This window comes from Microcaecilia unicolor, chromosome 3 (genome assembly GCF_901765095.1).
Source record: "Microcaecilia unicolor chromosome 3, aMicUni1.1, whole genome shotgun sequence".
Taxonomy (NCBI): domain Eukaryota; kingdom Metazoa; phylum Chordata; class Amphibia; order Gymnophiona; family Siphonopidae; genus Microcaecilia; species Microcaecilia unicolor.
In genome coordinates, this window is record NC_044033.1 from 140,937,932 (window position 1) to 140,962,930 (window position 24,999).

The 24,999-nt window shown below is 42.5% G+C and overlaps 1 protein-coding gene across 2 annotated transcripts in view; it reads left to right on the plus strand.

Annotated features, from left to right (window-relative positions):
- SPAST (spastin) overlaps nt 1–24,999 on the plus strand; it is a 240,905-nt gene that overhangs the window by 165,034 nt on the left and 50,872 nt on the right. For both annotated transcript variants that reach the window (XM_030196406.1, XM_030196405.1), the window contains 2 exons: nt 5,237–5,316; nt 21,376–21,418. In XM_030196406.1, the coding sequence (XP_030052266.1) occupies nt 5,237–5,316; nt 21,376–21,418 (123 nt within the window). The remainder of the gene's footprint in view (nt 1–5,236; nt 5,317–21,375; nt 21,419–24,999) is intronic.

A 24,999-nucleotide genomic window follows, 5' to 3' on the forward strand; every position in this document is an offset into this window, starting at 1 on the left:
GGGCAAGGTTATGGGTTTGTGAGGGGATGATGGAACATAGTAGATGACGGCAGAAAAAGACCTGCACGGTCCATCCAGTCTGCCCAACAAGATAAACTCATATGTGCCACTTTTTGTGTATGCCTTACCTTGATTTGTACCTGTCTTTTTCAGGGCACAGACCGTATAAGTCTGCCCAGCACTATCCCTGCCCCCCAACCACCAGCCCTGCCTCCCACCACCGGCTCTGGCACAGACCGTATAAGTCTGCCCAGCACTATCCCCGCCTCCCACTACCAGCTCTGCCACCCAATTTCGGCTAAGCTCCTGAGGATCCATTCCTTCTGAACAGGATTCCTTTATGTTTATCCCACGCATGTTTGAATTCCTTACCGTTTTCATCTCCACCACCTCCCGCAGGAGGGCATTCCAAGCATCCACTACTCTCTCCGTGAAAAAATACTTCCTGACATTTTTCTTGAGTCTGTATGTGTGAAGTGCAGGGTGTCCTCTGGATCTTTTTTGCATTCCTTTATGGAGTGCCCCTCTCTGTCTGCCTTCTGGTCTCAGGCGCTGGGAGTGATAGAATCTACTTCAAAGTGTTCGCTGGATTGGTCATACTCAGTGGTTTTGCTGGGGAGCTCAAATGCCCTAAGGCAACAAGGTTTTGGGGACACGCAATGCAAATTTATCTCAGTAGCCACATACCTTATTAAGAAGTGCATTTTGCAGTCTTGGGTTGGGACTGACCCCCCATCTCTCTCTGTATGGCATAATTTTATGCAGGAGATAGTGGCTTGGTTGTCAACTTCACTCAAATTCTTAGGCTTTCTGGGGCAGCGTCAGTATCGTGGCATTTGGGGTAAGTATGTCTCTATATATGTGGCACTGGACACCGATGGGGGCATTTCCCACTAAGTTTATTTGTATTCCTGTATGGATGGATAGGGGGAAGGGGAGAGGTTTCTTAATAAAATAACAAAAACTTTCTCTGGGTCGAGGGTGGGATGCCACATTTGGGAGTCTAAATGCTCAAGTATGTCTGGTGTATGGTGATTCAAAGATTTGTTGATTTTCTTTACATAGTTATCTGTTGTAACATGCAAAGTAATGGCTAGAGGGGTCATCCCCACATTTATAAGTTTGTGTGGTAAGCATCCTTGACTCAATAAAAATATATTTTAAAAAATAGTTTTGTATCATATGCAAATTTAATCACCTCACTTGTCGTTCCAATTTTCAGATCATTTATAAATATGTTAAATAGCATCGGTCCAATACAGATCCCTACGTCACACTATTATTCACCCTCCTTCATTGAGAAAAATGGCCATTTAATCCTACCTTCTGTTTTCTGTCTAATAACCAATTCCTAATCCACAGAAGAACATGCTTCCTATCTCATGACTTTTCAATTTTCTCAGGAGTCTCTCATAAGGAATTTTTTTCAAAAGCTTTCTGAAAATCTAGATACACTACATCAACTGGCTCACCTTTATCCACATGTGTATTCACACCTTCAAAGAAATGAAGCAAATTGGTGAGGCAAGACTTTCTTGGCTGAACCCATGCTGACTCTGTCCCATTAAACCATGTTTGTTTGGTTGTACCATATAGAATTCCTAAGTAAAATACTTAGGAATTCTATTTGGTACAACCATGGAAAACACTATCAAATTTAATGCTGATCTGTTTATCAAAATTACAACGAAATTAACTAGAAAATGGTCCCCCCTGAGGTTATGTTGGGGAAGGTTAGACATGATAAAGATGATATGCATAAAGGAATCCTGTGCAGCAGGAATGGATCCTCAGAAGCTTAGCTGAAATTGGGTGGCGGAGCAGGTGGGGGGAAGAGGGGTTGGTGGTTGGGAGGCTAGGATAGGGGAGGGCAGACTTATACGGTCTGTACCAGAGCCGGTGATGGGAGACGGGACTGGTGGTTGGGAGGCGGGAAATACTGCTGGGCAGACTTATACGGTCTGTGCCCTGAAAAAGACAGGTACAAATTCAGGATATGAGTTTATCTTGGGCAGACTAGATGGACCATGCAGGTCTTTTTCTGCCGTTATCTACTATGTTACTATGATGATTGTACTTATAACGCTACCTCCCAATACTTATAGAAGAAATATTGTATAGGTTTTTATGGTCCAAGAAAATGCCATGTATTGCTCTTATGAGACTAAAGGCACCTAGACCATGTGGTAGAGTTAGTTTCCACAGCTTTCAAGGTTACCATTGTGCTTTTATATACGACAATATTCACTTTGGATCACAGCCACTGACAACACTATTACACCTTTCTGGTGGAAATTTGAATCAGAATGTTGGCCTGATACCGCTTTACAGTACTTATTAATATCTTTCATGAGTAATAATTCTTCCAATAGAATATTTTAGTCCACGTTTTCAGAAATTGTTTGTATAAATGCCTTGGTTATCAACTAGGCATATCTACATTTGGAATAATTCAATGTTTCAAATCAATGGTGAAACAACTGGTCATCCTGGCAAAGTTTGAGCATAAAGACTGTTGACCAGCTAATAGACAATTCTACATGGATATCCTTTGACAAGCTCTCTGCTCACTTTCAGTTGCCTGGTCACCAAAACTTTCACTAGCTTCTATTAAAACACTGCATATCAACTAAGTTAAACATTTCCTCATTTACTGTAGTGCAACCTAGTTCTTGGTCTCTGTGTCATACCATTTCTGCAGGACCCAAATCTGCTACTAACTGGTACAAACTATTTCAGCTTTGGAAATATACACCTACTGCTAACTTGGAAGAAGCTTGGATTAGAGACTTAAAAGAACCTATATTTCCAGAACAATGCTTGGACAACATAGATTCTTAGCAACCCTCTTCAGTCAAGAAAGATTTGGTTTCCCTGGTGCCTTGTGATAACTTGTTCTTCACCAAGCTCAGTTCCACAGTATCCAACCTTGTTGATCAGCAAGAGGGTCACCTTTTCCATCCCCAGCCTCAATTCCGTATTGTTGACAGCCTGGTTTTTGAATGGCAAGTGATAGCTGATTGGGCAATGCCTTTGGACATCCATTATGTTGTCAAGGCCTCCAGGAAGCCATCCATATAAAAGATCTTATTATTCTAAGTGGAAACAATTTGCATTCTGATGCAAACCTAAGGTACCTACCTAGTGCTTGCACCTTCCTGGTGGTTTTATTATATTTTTGTCACTATCAAACTTGGACCTCTGGATAACGTCAGTCCAAACACATCTGTCAGCCTTCACAGTGTTTCATCATCAACTATATGGAAAACTTCTATCCTTGCATCCTCTAGTTTAATATTTCTGAAGAGGCAGCTTCAATACAAGACCACTCATCTGCATACCACATCCTCAGTGGGATCTTAACATGGTCCTTGCAGGACTTCTGCAGAGCCATTTCAACCACTAATGCCTCTCTTAAATATCTCACCTAGAAAACTATCTTCCTCTTACCATCACCTCAGCACACAATGAGCTTCAAGCCCTCATGCACTTTCCTGTGTTTCCCCAGTTTTATCCTAATTGAGTGGTTCTCTGCACACATCCTGTTTCTTCAAAAAGTGGCATCAGATTTTCATACCAGTTATTGTTCCAGTCTTCTTCCCTAAACCACATTTTGAACTAGCGGAGGCTACCCTGGATTCTCTAGACTATTGATGTGACTTCTTATACCACTTCCATGTGATCAAAGACCTTTGCAGAACCTCCCAAGTTGAAGGTTTCAGTGACACAACGTACCCTATTTTATTGTTAACATGTTTCAGTATGCAGTTCCACAAGAAAATAATCTTTTTACCAAAGCATTTGGTGATTTTGGATCGGTAGGGTGGGTATGGCTGTTCACTGTGTCCACTGCTTTCATATTCCTCTATTTTCTATCTTTCTCGCTTTCCTATTTGATTGATATAGTTCTTTTTCATTCTTTGGATTTATTAATTGTACACCACTATGGTGCCATATGTTATAAGGTGGTATATTAAATTTAATAAACATAAAAATAATTAGGTTGTGAATTGTATTGATTTCTGCTACAACCAGGCCAACCTTCCCTCTCCAGGACAAGAGCCAAATCTGTCTCCATTACCAGCCTCAGACATGTTCCCATCCAGGATATCTGTAAAGCTGCAACTTCTTCCTGGGTCCATACCTTCACTAGACACTAGACTCCAGGTCTTCACTGGAGAGTGCATTTGGAAAAATAATTCTTAGCATTCTTTTTCCTTAAGTAATCTGCTGCTTCTGTCCAACCTCTCTACCTTCTCTTCCAGGTTACATTTTTCACACCTACATGATTGTGACCGTAAGCTATACAATCACCTATTTATGTGGCTGCATTCCCCTTGACTGTTGATGGAAACAGTGGTTGCTTACCTAAACCAAGAGTTCTCAATAAGCAGCTGGGGAATGCAGACATGTCTTCCCACCCTCCTCCCTTTCACTGTAGCAGTGATATGAAGATATACACTGATGAGGGGTGGGGGTGGGACCAGAGTCAGCATGAATTTCCCCCCCCCCCACACACACACTCTCAGAAAAGCCTCTTCAAAGGCTTCCCTGGGCTTTGGGAGAGTACCTACACTAGGAGCTGCCTGTTACAGGTAAGCAACTTTGCTTTACCTACATTTCTGGACTGGTCCAGAGGGACTCAAGGAAAGAAAATTAGCAGGTAATGCCTAATTTCTCCTTGCTGCCACTGTCTACACACACAAGTCTTTTTCAATCTGTAATTGGTCTCATCCAACCAGTGGGATTTTAGAACATTTACTTATAATCATTTAATGATGTATCAAATTACTTCACACCCACTTCTAATGAACCCTGGAAAGGGGATATTAGCGGTATACAAGAATTGATTTGAATTAAATTGAATTAATGTATGGTTTTTTAACATGAGCACTGCTGCTACTGCTGCTGCTATTTTTTTCCAATTGCACAGCTACATTTTTTCTGTGCTTTTTTTTCCAACAAGTTGAAGGCAGAAACACAGAAGAAACTGAAACTGCAATTTTTGTCCATAAATATGGGAAATCTAGAACTCTTTTTCTAATTGCCTTAATAGGTTATATGAGAGGTATCTTTTGTTGCATAAGTAATGTTTAATTTGAGCAGAACTTTATCCCCTCACCCAAATTAGTGGATCATAGTATTTTTCAGAACCTTTTTGTGAGGTTATTCATGACTACATTTGCTGTACTTCAGTTGTTCCTTTTTCTTTTCTTTTTTTTTCTTTTTAAAACAGGTACAGTCTAGTGGGGATGACAGAGTGCTAGTGATGGGAGCAACCAACAGGCCACAGGAGCTTGATGAGGCTGTTCTCAGGTGCTTTTATTTATTATGTACTTAGATTTTCTAAGGAAATATCTCATCTGTCAGACTACAAATGTTTAGCCAAATATTGCTATATCAATTGAAGACTCAGGGGAAAAAAGGATCAAGGTCCATTTTTTTTTTTTTTTAGAAAATGTTAGCACCTAGTGAATACATATGTTACAAATATTATTACAGCTCTGATATTAACTTACAGTGGTTGATGTTATATCAAGCAGCCTTTGAAAATACCCTTTTAATATACATAATAGAATCTTTAAAACTTTGGAGATATTTTTCTCTGAATATCAATTTTTGAACATTGATCGTTGTCACAAAATGCCTATCACCCACCTGGGCCCTGCAGCTTCCTAAAGGGTCAGTCCCCAGCACTGCTCAGGCTTGTCTGCACCTGTGCATATGCCGTACACTGACCAACCCTCCCCCAACTGCACTTAAACGTATCCACTTTTCTCTGGGCGAGTAGTTCACCCACATTAATTCCCCAGTGATTTCTAAGGACACTGGGGCCACAATCCCAGGGTCCCACAGTTCCTAGAAAGCACCCTTCAGATCCAAAACAAACCCACCAGGATTCTTGGTCAGTCCAGGACAACAGAGCTAATAAATAAATTGGTTTATTTTCAAAAAAATTGAACAGTGAATGGTGAAAAAACATAGATGAAATTAGCAAGCAATAACAGGTAAAGTAACTGGTATCAACAGTAAAACTAACTAAACATTCTGTTACTACCTGAGTATCACCCGGGGAGTTCAGGAATATAACTATTCACAGGTTTTGAATAGGGTCTCGGTGTAGAAATCTTTACCCTCCACACTCCCTTGCTGAGACTAAAGATTTCCAGCATATTCTGGCTGGATTTTTGAACTACAGAGCCCAGAGCATTAACACGGCGGGGGGGGGGGGGGGGGGGGGGAGGGGGTATTTGGCCAATTGCAGTGCATGTTACTTTCCCCTTAGGGCTTAAACTGGAAAGAACAGTCACCTCTGCAACAGATTAAATTAAGAGGACAGACACCACCTGCTGGCCAAACAAATCATAAAAATAGCTATACAAATTACAAGCAGGAAAATCCCCTGTTTTGCCACAGTTCTTCCCTGTTAGTTTTCCTTTGTTAACGTACATGACCAAAACATCATTGTAAACTAAAATGCATGTTTAATACAGCACTTCTCAGCATTGCCCTGGGAGCTCATCCAGCCAGTTTGATTTTCAGGATTACTGAAATAAGTATACTTGAGATAGATTTATGTACGATAGATCTCCAATAGAAGCATATTTATCTTGTGCATATTCATTGTAGTATTCGAGGACAAGCAAGATAGTGAGTCCTCACAGATAAGTGACATCATCCAGAAGAGCCCATGTGGGAACTTTTCCCAGCACCGAAGACAGAATGTTTGAGTGCATTCAGCCTCGCATGCACACCTGCTCTCCTGGTGAGGGATCATGCCAGTCCTTAGCTTTCTTTGGAGCTGAGCAGAAGTATTTTTTTTTTGTCACGGTCACCTTAGTGTTTTTCTTTAAAATTTTGAGATTTCATGTAAGTCCTGTTGCTTTTGTGCAGTACTTTTTCTGGTAGCTTCTCTGTCAGGTTTTTCATTAGTTTTCTTTCATTTTCTTTAGTCAGCTCCGTGTAGACATCTTTGGGCATTGAAGACCTGTCTAGGTTCTTTTTGAATGTCAAGTCATTTGTGCGGCAGCTGTTTTTCACAGATGATATGTCCTAATACGATCTCCAGCAGCTTCAAAGGATTTCCCACTGCATCAGTACCATATCCCTCGTGGATACCCATAGTTGGTGCCTATAATGCACATGACCTAACCAAGTTACTTCCCATTATATTCTGTGTTCACTTACGTTGGAGGTGGCTTGGTGGTCATGAAAAGTAGCACAAGAAGTGTTTTGGCTCAGATAAGACTAGCCAATAATTCATTGGCATCAGAAGCATCAGTCTTCATAGGTCCTGGAGTTGCACTGGGCTCGGTATTCAGCAACATCAAGAGTGTCTCAATCACTTTCAACATCAAACACCAGTATAGGTCATCATGATAGGTCATTGTCCTGTACTCGAACAATAGGAAGGATTCATCCTTGTCTTCAGCACTGAGGGAGCATGATGATGTTTATCAGACAGTGGCTGGGTGTCTTGACTTAACCCTTCATTGAAGCACATCACCAAGATCACTGGTGCCTTCAAAATTCCCTCAGTGTGAGGACCGGTCATTCTCCATGCCATCAGAGAGGGTGCAGTAGCCTCTACCAATCTGAGACTGCTTCGGATACACTTCAAGTAAGAGGATGTGTGCTTCGGATACACTTCAAGTAACTCAAGAGGATGTGGCTACTCTTACTTTGATGCCCATGCCTTTGTCAGTGCCAGTCTTTGAGGAGCAGCTCATGAAGAAGCTCAAGGAGAGGGGTAGAATGCATCATCACTTGGTGTCTAGACCAGAAGTGGTCAACTGATCCTTGTGACCCATGCACTGCCTGCAGGAGACACATTAATGTCAAGACCTCAGAAGGGCTTAGTCTGTCAGCCACATCAATGTTGATTTCTAATACATCAGGAATCCTTATTATGTCAATACCCTCAGCCAACGCCTTAGCCTGAGGTCAGTAGGCAGAGACTCAGACATCTCCTTTGGAGTATTTTTATGAGGTTGATTCAGAACACGCCTGGGAATCTGAAGAAGTAGTAGAAATCTTCTCTGGTCCCTAGGTTTGCCTTTAGATCTCACCATTTCACAAGACATAATTCTCCACTAGATCAGCTTATGCCATCCCATTTAAGTTAGACATGGAAGAGGAGCTGAGGGCAGGGCCCATTCATAGGATCCTGAAGGAGGTTCAAATGAGAATGTGGGAGATCCACCACAGTTTCTCTTATAAACAAGAAAATTGACTCTGAATCCAGAAACCTTCCAGATTTGAGAAGAAGTAGCTTCCTCAACATTTTGTGGTGGTTGAATACACTGTCTAAAGAGCCAGAAGCTCCAAGACTCATTCATCAGTTTTCCCCAGAAGGGAAGCTTGGATATCAGTATCTTATGGAAGAAAATGTTTCTGTAATGTTATGCTAACGTCCTACATAGCATCCTATCAGAATGTAATTAAGTACTATGGATGATTTTTAACGACAGGTTGCAGATCACTAGCAACAGATCAGCAGTTTCATGTTTGAGTTCTGTCAGTACCTTGGGATGTATGCCATCCGGTCCAGGTGATTTATCGCTCTTTAACTTGTCAGTTTGACTCAGTATGTCTTTCATTTCCTCTGCATCGTCGCCCTTGAAAACCATTTCCGGTACAAGTAGATCTCTTACATCTTCTTCCGTAAAGACCGAAGCAAAGAATTAATTCAGTCTTTCTACTGTGGCCTTGTCCTCCCTTAGTGCTCCTTTCTGATCTAAGTCCCACGGATTCCCTCACAGGCTCTTTGCTTCTGATGTACTTGAAAAAGGTGTTACTCTCCACGGCAAGTTTTTCTTCATATTCTCTTTTTGCCTTTGCTTCTAGGTTGACACTGCTTACGTTTGATCTTATTTTCTTCATTTAGATCCTTTTTCCGTTCTTTGAAGGATGCTCTTTTGGCTCTAATAACCTCTTTTACTTCACCTCTTAATGACGCTGGCTGTCGTTTGCTGTTCTTTCCAATAAAATTTTCTATTCAAAATGAAAACCACGATGCATACATCAGACAAATGTCCAAGTAAGAGGATTGCACAAACATTTGGTTACAATCATTAATGTCTTCAATATAACTGATGAACATTAGCTAGTAAGCAATACACATTACCCTCCCTCCCTCCCTGCCCACCCAGTCAATGCTTATGCTAAACATTGAGGTACTTTAACCATTCAGCACTCTGCAACATGCTAGTGTACACATTAATTGTTCCTGTACACATTAATTGATTTGATTTGCTTACTTTATTTTTTGTCTATTAGATTGTAATCTCTTTGAGCAGGGACTATCTTTCTTCTATGTTTGTGCAGCGCTGCGTACGCCTTGTAGCGCTATAGAAATGCTAAATAGTAGTAGTAGTAGTGGAGTGTGTGTGTCGCAGAACGGGGACCAAAGCTGTAAAAATTGATCCCTCCTCACAGAGGAAAGATCCTGAATGTCCTTTCGTTTCAGGGCGCTCAGTGTGATTATTGATGAATGCCATTGCATTACTGTAGGATGGTCAGATTAGAGCCAATAATTAAGAATAGCCTTTTTTCTCATCAAGGATGATTGCTTTAAGAATGCTTTCATGCCTGCTGGGGTGACATCCCTCAAGCAAAAATGATCAAATAATAAGGAATGGGTGGGCTTCCATACAGTGTGCCAAAATTGAGAAACATGGGTACAACGATGGGTCCAAAAGTGATAAACTGGAGGGCAAACCCAAAACATATGACCCAGGTGGGAAACATAATAACATAGTAGATGACGATATACCGCCTTTCTGAGGTTTTTGCAACTACATTCAAAGAGGTTTACATATAGTCAGGTACTTATTTTGTACCAGGGACAATGGAGGGTTAAGCGATTTGCCCAGAGTCATAAGGAGCTGCAGTGGGAATCGAACTCAGTTCCCCAGGATCAAAGTCCACTGGACTAACCACTAGGCTCCAGGACTTCAACACTTGAGTCAGCCATCTACGAGACATAGGGTAGCACGAAAGGCTCTATGTGGAGATATATAAAGGCGCATAAGAAACTTAAATTGGAGCTCCCAGAGTGTTGTACACAACATATAAGCACGGGTATTGAGCAAACTAGCTTTCACCTGAGCACCCTAGACAGAGAAAGACAATTCATGGACCACTTCTGAGCCAATGAGTCATAGTTTAGAGCTGGAAAGCCTTCTCTCAATTGTTCATGTTGGTATTTAAGCGAGATTGATAGTTCGGCATCTAAACCTAATAGGTCAATCAAGGTCTCCCACACTTCTGAGGTCAGACAAGATCTTGGAAGAGTTGCAACATATGTTGTGGTTGTATGTAGGCAAACTGGTATAAGCACCCTTTTGCCTCTGAGGGGAGCTAAACACTTCGGAAGGGCCAGAAATCCCTTCCGGCAAAGTAAACGCACTCCAGAGTATATTTTTTCTCTTTTATAATAATGCTAAAATTTATTAGAGTAAACAAATGATTACAATAAAATTCTTTTATCCCAGTGTTACAGAAATTTGAATTTTTATTTATATAAATCTAAATTTAAGCAAAAGCAAAATAAAATGTGTGTCTGGTGGCTTCTGTATGTGTTTGCCTGGAAGCTATCAGGTCTGGCTGCTACAAGACATGCTTAGTCACATACTGAAGCTTCTCTTTGTCTAATCTCTTAATGCCTTTTATATTTTTTCTCTTTCTTATCTGGTTTTCTTGAACCTTGACCTCTAAGGTCCACCTTATCATACCTCTGCTTTTTTGGTATTTATTTCCATTATTCATTGTTTGCCCTTTGTAACCTCAAATCTCCCTGAATATTTACCACTCATATCTGTCCTTCAATGATAGAGTTTCTCTGCATTACGTCCAGTGCTAGTTATCATTTCCAAATTTTATTGCTCATGACTTGGGCTAAGCCTGCCTGCTAACTTGTCCCTGAAAAGACCAAGAAGACAAAGGCTAGCTGTTTGCCTTGCTAGATCATAGATAAGGGAATAAGTTACATTGCAAAGCTGACTGATCTCTGCAAAATTAGACACCAGACAGCACTATACTAGACACTGGTCAGTGAGGGGAAATCCATGGTCTGCTCGCAAGTCCTCATAATACTTAAGGGTTCCCTTCTTGGACAGGATACTAAAAATATATATGATGCCCTCTTGTTTCCAACGGAGAAAAGAGAGTGATGAGCTCCCCACAGGAAAAGCCAGTTACCCAATAGGGGCAGCAAAGGTGATACAATAGGATTCAATTGATAAAATTTGCATAGCCAACACCAGACCCTCGAGCCAAACACTAAAATGAATGGGCAACAATAGACTGGTTTATGGCACACATTTTTTCACATGCACCACCACAGAATGCAGTCTGTCAAATGATGCATACAGTTAGCTATTGAGAACAATTTAATACTCAAAGCTCCAGGGTCCCCCTGCATATGTGATAAATACGTCTGGGTATGAAAGAGGCGGAAGCGGTGCCCTCTCCATAAAAATCAGTTAAGCAAGTGATGTAGAGACCTGTCCTCATACTGAAGCAGCAGTAAAGGAAGGACCTGCAAAACATATGTCCATTTGGGAACAATAGTCATATTATAAAAGGCCACATGGCCCAATAAGGATATTGGGAGAGGCTGCCACATCCGAAGAGACGATCTCATGGTTTTCCAGAGTGGAATAAAGTTGAGCACACATACTTGTTTTACATATGCTGGAATATAGATACCTATTTGATATGAGAAGTCGCCCACTGAAGGGGAAACTCCCCCTCCCAGTTGCCCCTAATAGTTGGTAGAATGGATAGTGCAACCAATTTTTGTAAGTTAAGTCTGAAACTCTTGAATATTGTTCAGATGATGGGTCATGGAATGCTGGGGATTGGTTAATATGAGTAAGATGTCATCGACAAAGGAGAGGACCTTGAGAGTAAAATGCAGAAGGCTAATGCCGTACACCTCTGGATCATGCTTGAGCGTTTGCAGTAAGGGTTCTAATTATATGAGGAACAGCAATGGTGATAGTGGGTATCCCTGTTGTGTGCCTTTGACAATGAGAAACGATGGAGAGTGCAGACCATTTACCATTAGGCCGTTGGACATGCTTAAAGCACTATTATTGTTTGGAGGAACCATCCATCCATCCCAGTGTACTGCAAAACTCATCAAATAAGCCCAGTGCATGGTCAAATGCCTTCTCTGCATCTAAACTGACCAACAATAGCTGATCTCGGGAGGCTCAACTCTCTGCTACCGCAAGGAGGGCTCCATAAGTGTTCAACATGGACTGATGGCCCTTCACAAACCCCACCTGGTGGTCACCCACCAGGTGAATCATGAATGAGGCTAAGCGCGCGGCCAGAATCCGCAACAAAATTTTGACATCCACATTCAGCAACGAAATCAGACAAAAGGACTCAGGAAGATTTGTGGTCCTGCCTGATATAGGGATTAGAGATATTAGGGCTTTATTCGGGGGGGGGGAAGGCACCCTGGGAAATAATCGAGTCATATTAAGCTCTGAGCAAGGCACTGAGCTGCAACTGTAGTATCTTGTCGAGAAGCCATCCAGTCCCAGTGCTGTTCCGAAGAAAGGGCCATTATTACTTGCTGAACTTTACACACTCGTAATTGCACACTCAACTGGGCTTTCTTGTCTTCCATCAACTTGGATAGGCCTGCGTCTTCAAGGTAATCCACCTGAGGAGGGCCCTCCAACCCAGGATCCGCCATATACATGTGAGAAAAGTAATTGAAGAATAGTTGTACAATGTGGTCTGGCCGGTGTTTACATGTGCCATCTGGGGCTTGCAAAGAGGAAATGAATTGGATGGGGACCATGCTTTCACAATATGAGCAAGTAATTTTCACGGCTTATTCCCATGACGATAATATTAAAAAATGATGATAAAACAATAATTTTTGTGTGCACTCCTCTGAGTGAGTCTAGCGCGGTCAGTGTAGCCAACATGGTTTCATAATTAGTAGGTGAGGGACATTTCATATGGGCCTTCACTGCACGTTAGGGACACTCCAGGTTGATGATGCCCTGACCCAGCCTCCTCGCTCATGCACATGTATAACTAATGATGTCTCTATGTAGAACCTCTTTGGAAGTTTCCCAGTATAAGATGGGGGTGCCCTGATGGGAACTATTCGACTCTGAATAAAATCCCCATTTTTGCATTAAATAATTATGAAAGTCAGAGTCTAGATATGAGGGGAATTTCCAATGTCTGGGGGCAGCTGAGCCGGAGCTCAAATCGATGTCAACCCCAGATTATGGAGTTGTCAGATATCTCTATTGGCCCCAATTCAGCTCTGGTTACATGGGAAAATAGTGACGTGGAAAGTAGTATGTAGTCAATGCAGGACCACGACTGATAGGCTCAAAATAAATGTGTTTAATCACTCAATGTGGGATTTAAAAGACGCTATGGATCCACCAGATTAAGGAGTTTGCAAAAATATGGCAGACCCTTGCTTCGCCCAAGTGCGTTACATGCACAAGGTGAGGAACAATATAGGGTAGGATCAAGTACCTGGTTAAAATCCCTGAGAATTATCCAGAGGGCGTTATCATACTGTAATCCTAAGCAAGCTATAGTGTTGAAATAAGCAGTGTTGTATGCATTGGGACTGTATACTAAACACACAAAATATTTGTTACCCAAATAGTTGAGATGGATAAGTACGTAATGATCTTTATTGTCATGCGCCACTAAGTGACAGATACAGGGCAAGCCCCTCTGTATAAGGATCGCCACCTCCCCCTCCCCCCAATGTTTCAACAATAAGGAGAAATATCAGTCTCCCACCACTGCTGATGCAGCTTGAGATGCTTATCATCTAAAAGTTTAGTTTCTTGCAAACGCTATTGCAGCTTTATGGTGTTTAAGGAGGGCGAGAATCTAGAATCGTTTTATAGGAGAAGTGATACCTGAAACATTCCAAGATATTATCGAGGTGGGGGAAATTAGCCATAGGTCCCTACAAAAAAATGGAGACGAGCGAGCAGACCAAAACCTCACACTCCCAGGTCGCCCAGCCTCAACCCAGGAAAAAACAACGAGGGAGTTAGAATGGTTAAAGATATGTCCCCCCAGGAGTAATGGACAATTTGCAATATTAGTTGCGATTAAGCAGATGTACAGGATCCAGTGTGTTGTACAGTTCAGCACATGAAATAATACCAGTATATTTACCAAGCCCCACCCATCCCTCCCCCTGTCCCTCCCCCTGCCCCCCCAATGCACATATGACTGAACCACACCCATCAAAGATAGGTGTTACAGTGGATCACTATAGTGCTAATGAGTACCCCGTCCCCCAACAAGAAACAGTAAAAATAGCCAAACATAATCTGCACATCCCGTAAAACAACAGGAGATTGATTAGTTATGATGATAGAAAATCATTGCTCCCTGTCCTCTAGTAGAAGTTGCTTCAGAGAGAAACCAGTGCCCTGTAATGATACTGGGCCGCCAAACCTGGCAAACAGATGTTTCGCATGGCTAGAGACTCAGATAGAGACAAGACAGTTGAGCCAGTCCAAAACCTCTTCAGGAGAAGAATGAGACCCATTGACCATTATAGTACATTTTAAGAGTAGCAGGATATTGCAATATAAATCGTTTTTCCACCAGTGCCGCATATGAAGATGTAAAAGCGCAGCGACGCACTGTGAGGTCTGCAGACCCTCCCCTGCCTCGAGGAAGTTCGTCAGGAGCCAAGTTTCCAGGATTTGTCGAAGATTATGACCTGGGATAGATTCTGGCAAGCCTAGAAATATAAGGTTATCCTGCGTGGAGCGATTCTCATCAATGTTTTGTTGCTGTTCCTGCATGAGCCAGTCCAATCAAGTCAGCTCCGTGGCCTTTTCTTGCTGGGAGTCCTCCACCTCAGGTACTCACATCTCCAGCTCTCTGGTCAGATGTGTAAACTGTAATGTAAGAGCCATTAGACCCAATAGCTGCTCGGAGAGCTGAGAGAATGTTGAGTCTGAGGTACGCACAACAGACTCTGTGAGCTCCTCAACAAGCGAGTTGGAGCTAAGTTGTGGCTCTGGTAAAGAAGGGGTTGCCACCATATTGTCCTCAGATTTGCGACTCTGGCAGTCCTTTCACCGCAGCAGTTTGGAGGCAAATGCCATAGAGGATCTTGTAAAGTATTTGTCCATAGAGTAGAAAAGTAATGTACCAAAAAGTAATGTTGGTGATGCGGTGAAGCATAGACAAAGTCTGATTAGAGATGGGGACCTGAGCATATCTCCAAAACACGTTTGGAGCCACTCACAACATCACATGACCCTTCTTTCCACCTTTGTTAATACGTGGAATACATCTGGTCTGGGCTTCCACAATGGTATTTTTGAACAATGTCCATGCCTAATTTTAAAGTCCTAACCTTTGCGTCTGACCCTTCAGCTTTTTAATCATTTTCCTCATTTTGTCAGTCACCCTTTCAAAAACTGAATGTAGATTTCTTTAGTGACTTCACTCCAGCTATCATCTCAAATGCGATCATTTTATGATCACGGTTTGCCAGCGGATCCAGCACCATTACCTCTTGTACCATCCCCTACATTCCACTAAGGACTAGATCTAAAATAGCTCCCCTTGTCAGTTCTTGGGCCAGTTGCTTCAAGAAGCAGTTGTTTATTACATCTAAGAATTTTACCTCCCTAGAGCTCCCTGATGTAGTATTTACCCAGTCAACATTGGGGAACATGAAATCACAGTATACAGTTAGTTCTACAAACACTTAACTTGGTATTCGAAGGCAAGTCTTGAGTGGTTCAATGAAACAAATGGTGGAGAAAAAAAGACTTCAGTACTATCGGAGACACCTCAGTTTGAAAGATACACCTTCATGAATTAAGAGGACTCCTTATCATATGTCTAAAAAAAAAACTTTACTTATCAATCTATATTCATGAAACATAGACAAGACCACCACCATTTTTTCATTGAGCCACTCAAGACTTGCCTTCGAATACCGAGTTAAGTGTTTGTAGAACTAATTGTGTACTGTGAATTTTGAGTTCTACAGACTCCATTACTTTTCAGTGGAACTTGAAATTACCCATTATTATACTGTTGCCCATTTTGCCAGCTTTCCTAATTTCTGTAAACATTTGTTTGTTTGTCCATTCTGTCCTGGTGGACAGTAATATAACCCTACCAGTATACTGTTTCCCTTCACACATGGAATTTCTATCCACAAGGATTCCACCCTGCTATCTGTTTCACATAGAATATTTATTTTGTTTGACTCAATTCCCTCTTTAACATATAGTGAAGAAACCTGGAGAACCATGATTTTCATAGCTCTGTATTGTCCAAGACAGGTTTGCTTCCCTCTTCTGTTGGAACTTCACTTCAGAAGTAACATGAGACTGGAATGCTTTCCAACACTGATCACAGAAGAGCATTTGGCTATTGAAATATAAGAAAAACCTAACTATGAGATGATGTCCTGTATTTGATGTATTTTTATGCATAAATTTGTATGTTAGAATGGTAGGTATTGTGGTATAGAAGTTTTTGTAAATAAGTAAATGAAAGTTGTTGAATCCCAACATCAAGTCACTGGCCCTCACAGCTTGGATGTTGAGAGGTTAACATTAGCTTCTCTGGCCTCACCTGACAAGTTTCTCAGGTCTTGTTAGCTTCTAGAAGATTTTTCTAGGCTACTCAGTTCCAGTCCTTGAGGTCCACAGACAGGCCAGATTTTCAGGATATTCACAATGAATATGCATGAGAGAGATTTGTGTGCACTGCCTGCTTAGCATGCATATCTCTCATATGCATATTCATTGTGAATATCCTGAAAGTTCCCGATATATGCCAACTGAATATTGACACCTAAATGTTTATCTACTTAGCCATGCTAAGCTGTGATTGAAATTATCTTTCTCCAAGGATAAGCAGGCTAATATTCTCACATGTGGGTAATGCAGCCCTCGTTGCCCTGATTAGAAAATAAGGTGACTAATTTAAAGAAGGATGCACATGAGGTCAGAGAGATGGTTAAATAATTATCTCAGCTAGGGTAGGAGTGGATAAACATGTCCTGCTGCAGTATGTGCATCCCATGTCACTCCTTGTGTGTGTGAGACTAGCATATTAGTTACGTCTTCCATTAAATGCCTGGTTGGAGAGCTAAGCTTTCACCTGCTTCCTCAAGTAGAGATAGTTTTGTGTTAAGCGGAGCTTTTCAGACAGTGCTTTCCAAAGTGTGGGAGCTACTCCAGAGAAGGCTCGCTTGCGGGTGTCATATCATGTAATGTCTTGGAGAGGGTGTGGTTACTAAGTCATTGAGAGGACCTTAGTGTCCTTGGAGGTGTGTAGAGGATCATCCTATTCTTCAGGTACTTGGGGCCATTTTCTTTAAGGTCCTTTGAAGATCAGACATAGAGTTTTAAATTTAGCCCTGTATTGTAATCAGTTGGAGCTGATGCAGACCCTTTGGAGTCACTGTTGTAGAGTTCATTGTCTCTTTACCAATGCCTGAGTTCCAGAACCAAGCAAAAAGTCGTCTTTGGGACGACAAAATAGATAGAATATCGACCTATACCCCTCTCTGCCGGATGAACGGGCTGAATGGCCCCCAGTCGCCTTAAAGAGGCTAAGATAGATAGCACTGCCCAACTCTTTGCAGAGCTACTGCAAGGTGACAGCATGGTTTTGAAAGTTTTAGCTTCTAGCCATGGAGAATATCAAGGACCCATTGGTCTGCAGTAATGATGGTCACTTCTTGTGAAAGCGGGAAGACGCCCACCTATGTCTACGTACAAGGAGTGAACCTCAGCCCCATAGTTGTGAGGGCTGCAAAGAGGGAGAGGTTCTTCGGGAAACGGAAAAGTGCTTCTTGCCTCCTTGAAAAGAAGACTGAGTCTGAGGAAAGTGAGGTTTTTGAGCACAAGCACTAGCCTTCCCCATCACTACGAGGGCTGCAAAGAAGGGAGAGGTTCTTGAGAAAGCAGAAAGGGCTTCTTGCCTCCTTGAAAGGAAGACAGAGTCTGAGGAAAGTGAGGTTTTTGATCAGAAGCACTAGCCCTCCCTGGTCTATACTTCTGCGCTTCTCAAAGCGAGACTTAGCCACCTGGAGTTGAGGCATAAACTTGTCCTCAGGTAGCCTCTGGACCTTGGAATCTCCCAGGTCATTAACAGGCTTCTCCAAATCCACACCAAAGAGTAGTTTCCCCCAAAAGGGCAACTTCGCCAGATGAGGTTTGGATGCCACATTAGTGGCCCAGTGCCTCACCCATAGCCAGCATCGCATCGAAACAGCCATGGCCATACCCTTACTGACACTTGGAGAATATCATAAAGAGTATCTGACATATAGGACAACCCTACCTCTAGGGTAGGGAGAAAGTCTGAAGGTGAGTCCAACGTGGACAATTGTTGAATCCATGATAAAGAAGCCCTGGCTACAAAAGAAGATGATTGCTGCCTGAGAATTTAATGCAGCTAGTTGAAAGGCAAACTTCAAGGATGCTTCAAGCTTATAGTCGTGCATATCCTTTAATGCAGTGCCGCCTTCAGCATGGATAGTAACTACCGTAATAAGGGCATCCACCTTAGGCAGAGCAAACTGCTCTAAATCAGATGGCAGAAGGGGATATAATTTGGACATAGCGAGAGCCACCTGGAGGTTAGAATCAGGGGTCCCCCACTGAGCTGCCATAAGCTCCTGCATAGTTTCATGAATATGGAAAGATACAGGAGGTCTCTTAGTACCTGAAATAACACATGGAGCAGGACCAGAGGACGGAGAAGCAGGGGAAATAAATGTTTAAAGCCTCTGTAGGCAACTCCGCTTTCAAAAACAGCTTAGCTACAGTAGGATTATCACCCCTGTCTGCCTCTGAGATGTCCAAGCAACGTGAGAAGGAGGAGGAGAGGCAGCTTGAGCTGACTTTAATAAAAAGGCCTGAAGTAATAAAGAACAAATTCAGGCAAAAACGGCAGGGCAGAGACTTTTACCCCCACAAAACCAACAACCCGAGACACGGTAGCAAACAAGGAACCTACTGACAAAATAGCCACCGAAGCGTCACGGAGCACAGGAGCCATTTGGTGCTGAGACGCCAAAACTGCCATTGGAGCAGGGCCGGATTGAACTCCTGCAGACGGAGTAATGACGGCCAAAGTAGGCAAAAACGACATGTCCACAGAAGTGTAAAGCAAAGCGTGCAGGAACCGGTAGCTGAGAGATCACCCCCGCAGCGTGCACAAGACTTAATAGGGTCAGACATAGAGAATCATAAATATACTCACAGAAAACAGCTAGTCTCATGACCTCCAAGGCACTGAAGCCCCACAATCTTACCACAGCACTTGCGCTCTCAAAAAGAACCATAGTGGCTGTAGTTTTTTTTTTTTTTTTTGGGGGGGGGGGGAGGGGGTTTAAGATAGAGGCAGGAGAAAAAGAGAAGACTGAGATAGGTAGAAAGTGGCAACAGGGACACAGGGAGGGACCTAGACCACTAGGTTTACTCTGAGGCCCAGGATATTCTCAACCCCATACTCAACTGAACCTGCAAGCAGAACAGGAGACCACACACAAGGCACCGCAGCGCACAGGAGCAGCTGTCCTGCCTGCTGGAGATAGGAGGTTTGGTCGCGAAGCACAGGAGCTTATGAGGCACATTAGGCTCCTACAAGTTGCACTGTTAAGAGGCCAGAATTCAAAGGGGGTAACTTTTTTTTTTTTTTAATATAATAACGATGCACATATAAACTGTGCTTGCATAGTTTGTGCTGACTTGGCTGGATATCAAAGTGAGATTATGCATGTACAGCATTCGGCTTGGAATGTTACCCAAGAGAAACTGCTCTTAGTTTGACATTCAGAGATGATTTACACGTAATGTTTGAATTCTCAAAAGTGTGCATATTAAACCCCTAACTCAGATAACAGAACACTACTACTACTACTTACTACTACTTAACATTTCTAAAGCGCTACTAGGGTTACGCAGCGCTGTACAATTTAACATAGAAGGACAGTCCCTGCTCAAAGAGCTTACAATCTAAAGGACACGTGAACAGTCAGTCCAGGTACTGGCTGTGCACTTGTAAGGTTAACTACTTATCAGGTAGGTAGTTTTATAAAAGCCTGCTTCCATGGGTAAGGTAGATGACTGTCACTGATAGCTTTCTAATTTGGGCTAAAAGCCATAGCAGGTTTATATCTAGTTGGCCAGCTGTCTTCGGTCAAAATTAGACTGTGTTACTGTGATACACCACACTTTGCTATGCCACCCCTTCTTATGATTGAAATTTAAAAAAGAGAGAGAGAGAATAAACCTAGACCTCATTTTCTCTAATATCTGAAAGATCAGTTGGCTGTGCTGTACCTCATTCCCTTTCACAACTCAGTCTGTAAAAACAAAGCACCATTTCCCTGCCATGATATCCCTCCTTCCTTCTCTCTCGGCTCCCAATTTAAAACACTTTCCAGGAGTCCTGCTGCCTCCAGGCCAAAAAGAAACCCTGATTCCTTCCAGAATCCCAGAAGTCAGATTTGATTTGGTTCAGTTCATGTTTGTTTGGCAGACAAATTTTCAGTTAAGGTAATGAAAACTAAAATAAGGCATTCACAGTCATCTACAGCCATCTACAGCTTTTTGTGTTGTACAACAGGTTTTGCTTTAGAAGACTGTATATCTTGCAAATATTTAGTTGATGACTGTCCTTAACATAGGATTGTTTATTCTTTAATAATTTTCTTTTGTATTGCTCTGATTTCATGTGGAATCATTTCCCTTTCTTTGTTGTGCACTGATTCATATTGGTGGGGGGGGGGGGGGGTCTTGATTTTGTTAATCTTTGAGAAGTTTCCTCCTGCTTAATCTTGTCTTTTTATGAAGTTTGTTTGAAATTGCATATAAAAATAAAATCCAAAAAGATACCGCACTAGGTATGGGGGTACCATACAAAGTGTGGAGGTGCACTTAATCCCCACGAAACAATTAAAAGGGAACAGAGGGGGGTGGGGAAGATAGACTCTTAACAAACAATGGGGAAGACATAGCAAGTGCGCCATTTTTTGATGTAGTTAAATTTGGTTTTACAGGATTATCAGGGCATCACATTAAATAAGAGAGGATTGTGAATTCCTATGTGCATTGTTTTCTGGTGTTTTAACCATCCAAGCACCTGATAAACATTTGGAAGACTCCTTAAGAAGGCGCTATGGCGCCGAAACACGGCTGTGTTGAGTCAACCTGTTGTAATAAACTTTATTTTTTAATTGAAACTATACGTCTTCCCCATTGTTTGTTAAGAGCCTATCTTCCCCATCCCCCTCTGTTCCCATATAAAAATAAAATCATGTTTGTAATGGTTATAACATTTCATGTAATTTTTTTTCCTTTTCAGACGATTCACCAAGCGAGTATATGTGTCTTTACCAAGTGAAGAGGTATGTATGTTTGTGCAAGCACTTGCATCAAGAAAATAGTTGCATAATTGTACTAGAAAATATATTACATTGGTTGTCTTTGTGGCTCATCTGCAGCACAGGAGTCTCTTAGAGGAGTTTTCTGAGTTGGGTCAAACAGTTTTCAACACTTTGCAAATATAAGCTGGGATCCGGCAGAGTAAGAGGTTGCCTGCTGTTACACAGGTGATCCCTGATCATTCAGAATTAGAGCTGTAGGTCTCTGTGTCAGTAGAGTTCTCCCCAGCATTTATTCAGCAACTGTAATCATGTGACCTTGGCATCATGCCACTAGTGCATGATGATTTTTCTCAGATTGCTGCCACGTACAGTTCTGTTTCTTTCACTTAGTTGAACAGCTTGGTTTACCCCTTGTGGTGCACCTGCAGCCTTGCTGGATATAACTGTAAAATGGATCTTCTGTTTCACCAGTTGGGCACACTTTTAAGCAAAAGTGACACACTATTTCAGTGGTTCCCAAACCTGGTCTTGGAGGCACACCAGCCAGTCAAGTTTTCAGGATATCCACAACGAATATTCATGAGAGAGATTTGTATGTAGTGGAGGCAATGCGGTCAAATCTTTCTCATGAATATTCGTTGTCCAGTTGTCCATAGTTTCTAGTTTGTCCATGATTAATTGTAACTTCAGTTGGACTGAGCGACTGAGTGATACTACTGCAAGTCCTTTAGGGTTTCAAGATCCAAGAACAGTGTCCCTTAATATCTGCTCTGCTTCATGGTACCATGTGACACCTGAGATTTTAATTTAAAATATTTTTAACCTTTTTTGTATCATTAATAATGTACACTCTTCTGAAAGATTGCACACTTTTCAAGGTTAAAACTAAGGTTTATCTTATGATATTTAAAGTTGCACATAGCTTAGCCTCAACTCTATTTGTCCTCATTATTGCAACAATATACCTGTCTATATCCAATAAGATTATGTTCACAGAGCATATATGTTATTCTACCATTAAGTTCAGTTTGGGGAGGCTAACATGGGTGGGGCCTGAATCCTTTATTGTCTGACAAGAGGCAGAAAGAAAGGTCAGCAAAATAGTTGAAGATAAACATATCTTAATATTTAAATTTAATAAAACGTATAAAGAGACAAAGTGCAAACTTAAGTATATACAGGTCTCTTAGGCAAAAGAATTAAAGTGGATTGAAAAAAAAAAGTGTCAGCAGATGATGCCTATGCCTCTATAGAGGCCTGCAGCCAGTCTGCCTCCTCTCAACTCTCCCACCTGTCCACAGTCCGCCTGTCCCTCTCTCTCACACATATCTTTCCCCCCTCCTCTTTCACCCTTAAGAGAGTTTGTTAATTTTGCACATGAGATTGGAGCTGCAAGGTCAACAGGTTCTTCATGAATTTCAAGTTGCTCAAACTGTCTGATAGCTCCATGGCTACACAATGCAGTTGGAAGGCATGTTGGAATGGGGGGGGGGGGGGAGACAGGAAACTGCTACACATGGGGATAGTGGAGGAAAGGAATATGCCTCTGAAGGATTCTTCTGAAACTGAAACAAAATCCTTTTTGCCCCTTACTAGCTAAGGTAGATACAGCCCCCTATTTGGGGGTGAACTAGAGTCCATAGAAAATCCACCCAAGGTTTTATTTCTTTTGACCCAAACAGATGGAGGCTGCCACTAGCAATCACACTTTCTGGAAGACTGCATTTGCTTCACTTATACCTAGACTAGGCTGTGTTACTGTCACGTCTGTGGCCGTGATCACCCTCAGACTTACCCTGTTTCTGGGAGTCAGTGGCTGTGCTGGCTTCTGCTTGTCTCTGTGTCTGTGTCTGTCTTAGTTTCTCTCTGGCTCTGTGTGCTGATTGCCCTACTGAACCTCACCTGTGTGGGCTATGCCTCTTCCAAGATGGCTGCCGCCGACTCCTCTTTGCCAGTATCCAAGATGGCTCCCGCTGTTCCTTCCTGTGGGCTGACTTCTCTGTGTGTCAAGCCTCTGTTTGGATGCAAGGTGATTGCTGCAGCTGTGCCTCTGGTGTTGAAGGGCTTTATTAATCACTTAGAGACTACAGCCCTTGCCTTTGCATTTCGTCTAAGGGCCCTGGTATGTAGAGTGCTCTGTACACTGCTACATTGTTTGCTCTGTGTGAGTTTCTATGTTTGACTAGCTAGCTTGGGCACAGCTTTGTTTGTTAGCTTGTGTATAGCTTTACTAGTTCTCCTGAGTTTGCTCTGTGTATGTTTCCAGTGTATGACTTGTTAGCTTGGGCACAGCTTTGTTTGTTAGCTTGTGTATAGCTTTACTAGTTCTCCTGAGTTTGCTCTGTGTATGTTTCCAGGGTATGACTTGTTAGCTTGGGCACAGCTTTGTTTGTTAGCTTGTGTATAGCTTTACTAGTTCTCCTGAGATTGCTCTGTGTATGTTCCTAGTGTATGACTTGTTAGCTTGGGCACAGCTTTGCATTGTCAGCCTGTGTACAGCTTTCCTGTGTTTGCTTAGTGTGTTTCTTGTGTATGACTGGTTTGCTTGGGCATAGCTTCCTACTAGCTTATGTACAGTTGACTAGTCTGCTTGAGTTTAGCCTGCTGGGTTTCCCGTGTGTGTTTTCTTTTGCTTCCGGAGCTTCAGCCCTTGTTCTACCTGTTGCCAGTACTCCTTGATACTGAGGCTCCAGCCATAGTCTTGTTCCTTGACCCTGACCATTGCATTGAACCTGCCTGCTGCCGGAACCCGGACATTCTCTGCCTGTCTGCCTTGCTTTCGCCTAAGTGCCTGGGGGCACTTCTGGATCCTGATTCCTGCTGTTCCTGATTGCAAGTTCCAGTTCCGGTCTTTCCTGTAAGTCCTGCCGGCTGCCCGGACCTGGGGGCTTAACCCTCGGGGAAAGGCGGCTAAGCGTAGGTGAAGCCTAGGTCCAGTGTGTTCCGGTCCCGTGGGTTCCGCTCCAGTGTGTTCCAGTCCAGCGGGTTTCACTCCTGTATGTTCCAGTCCAGTGGGGCCACTCCAGTGTGTTCCAGTCCAGCGGGCTCCACTCCAGTGCGCACCCGTCCGGTGCGTTCTAGTTCCGTGTATTCCTGTGTAGAACTCCAGTCCGGGGTTCCAGTCCAGTCTTGTCTCATCTCTACCTTGAAGGTGATCTTGCCTGCCACTGCCGCTCCACGGTAGTGGCCCAAGGACTCACGAAACCAGTGCTCCCGGGGATGAAGCCTGACAGTATGCCAAGGTCCTCGAGCACGCGACAGTTACAGCTCATAATGTCATATTTATAGCTGCACCGGTAGCTTCAGTTTTTAGTCCACATATTAACATTCCATTATTGTTTGCAATAGGACTCCTGTCATGGTAATCAGTTTGGCCAGACAGTCCTTCAGAATTACTTTGAGGTCTAGAATCATTACTTTGAGGTCTAGAATCCAACTTCGCCCCCCCCCCCCTTAGGCCTGTTTATTTTCTGTTCTCTCCCCCCCCCCCCCCCCCCCCCCAAAAAAAAAAGAGAGAAGTTCTTGTTTCTTTTGTTATCCACTGTTCATTAACTCTTGCCTGATGTAGGTCTTTTGCATATCCCTTTTTTTATTGAAGACAG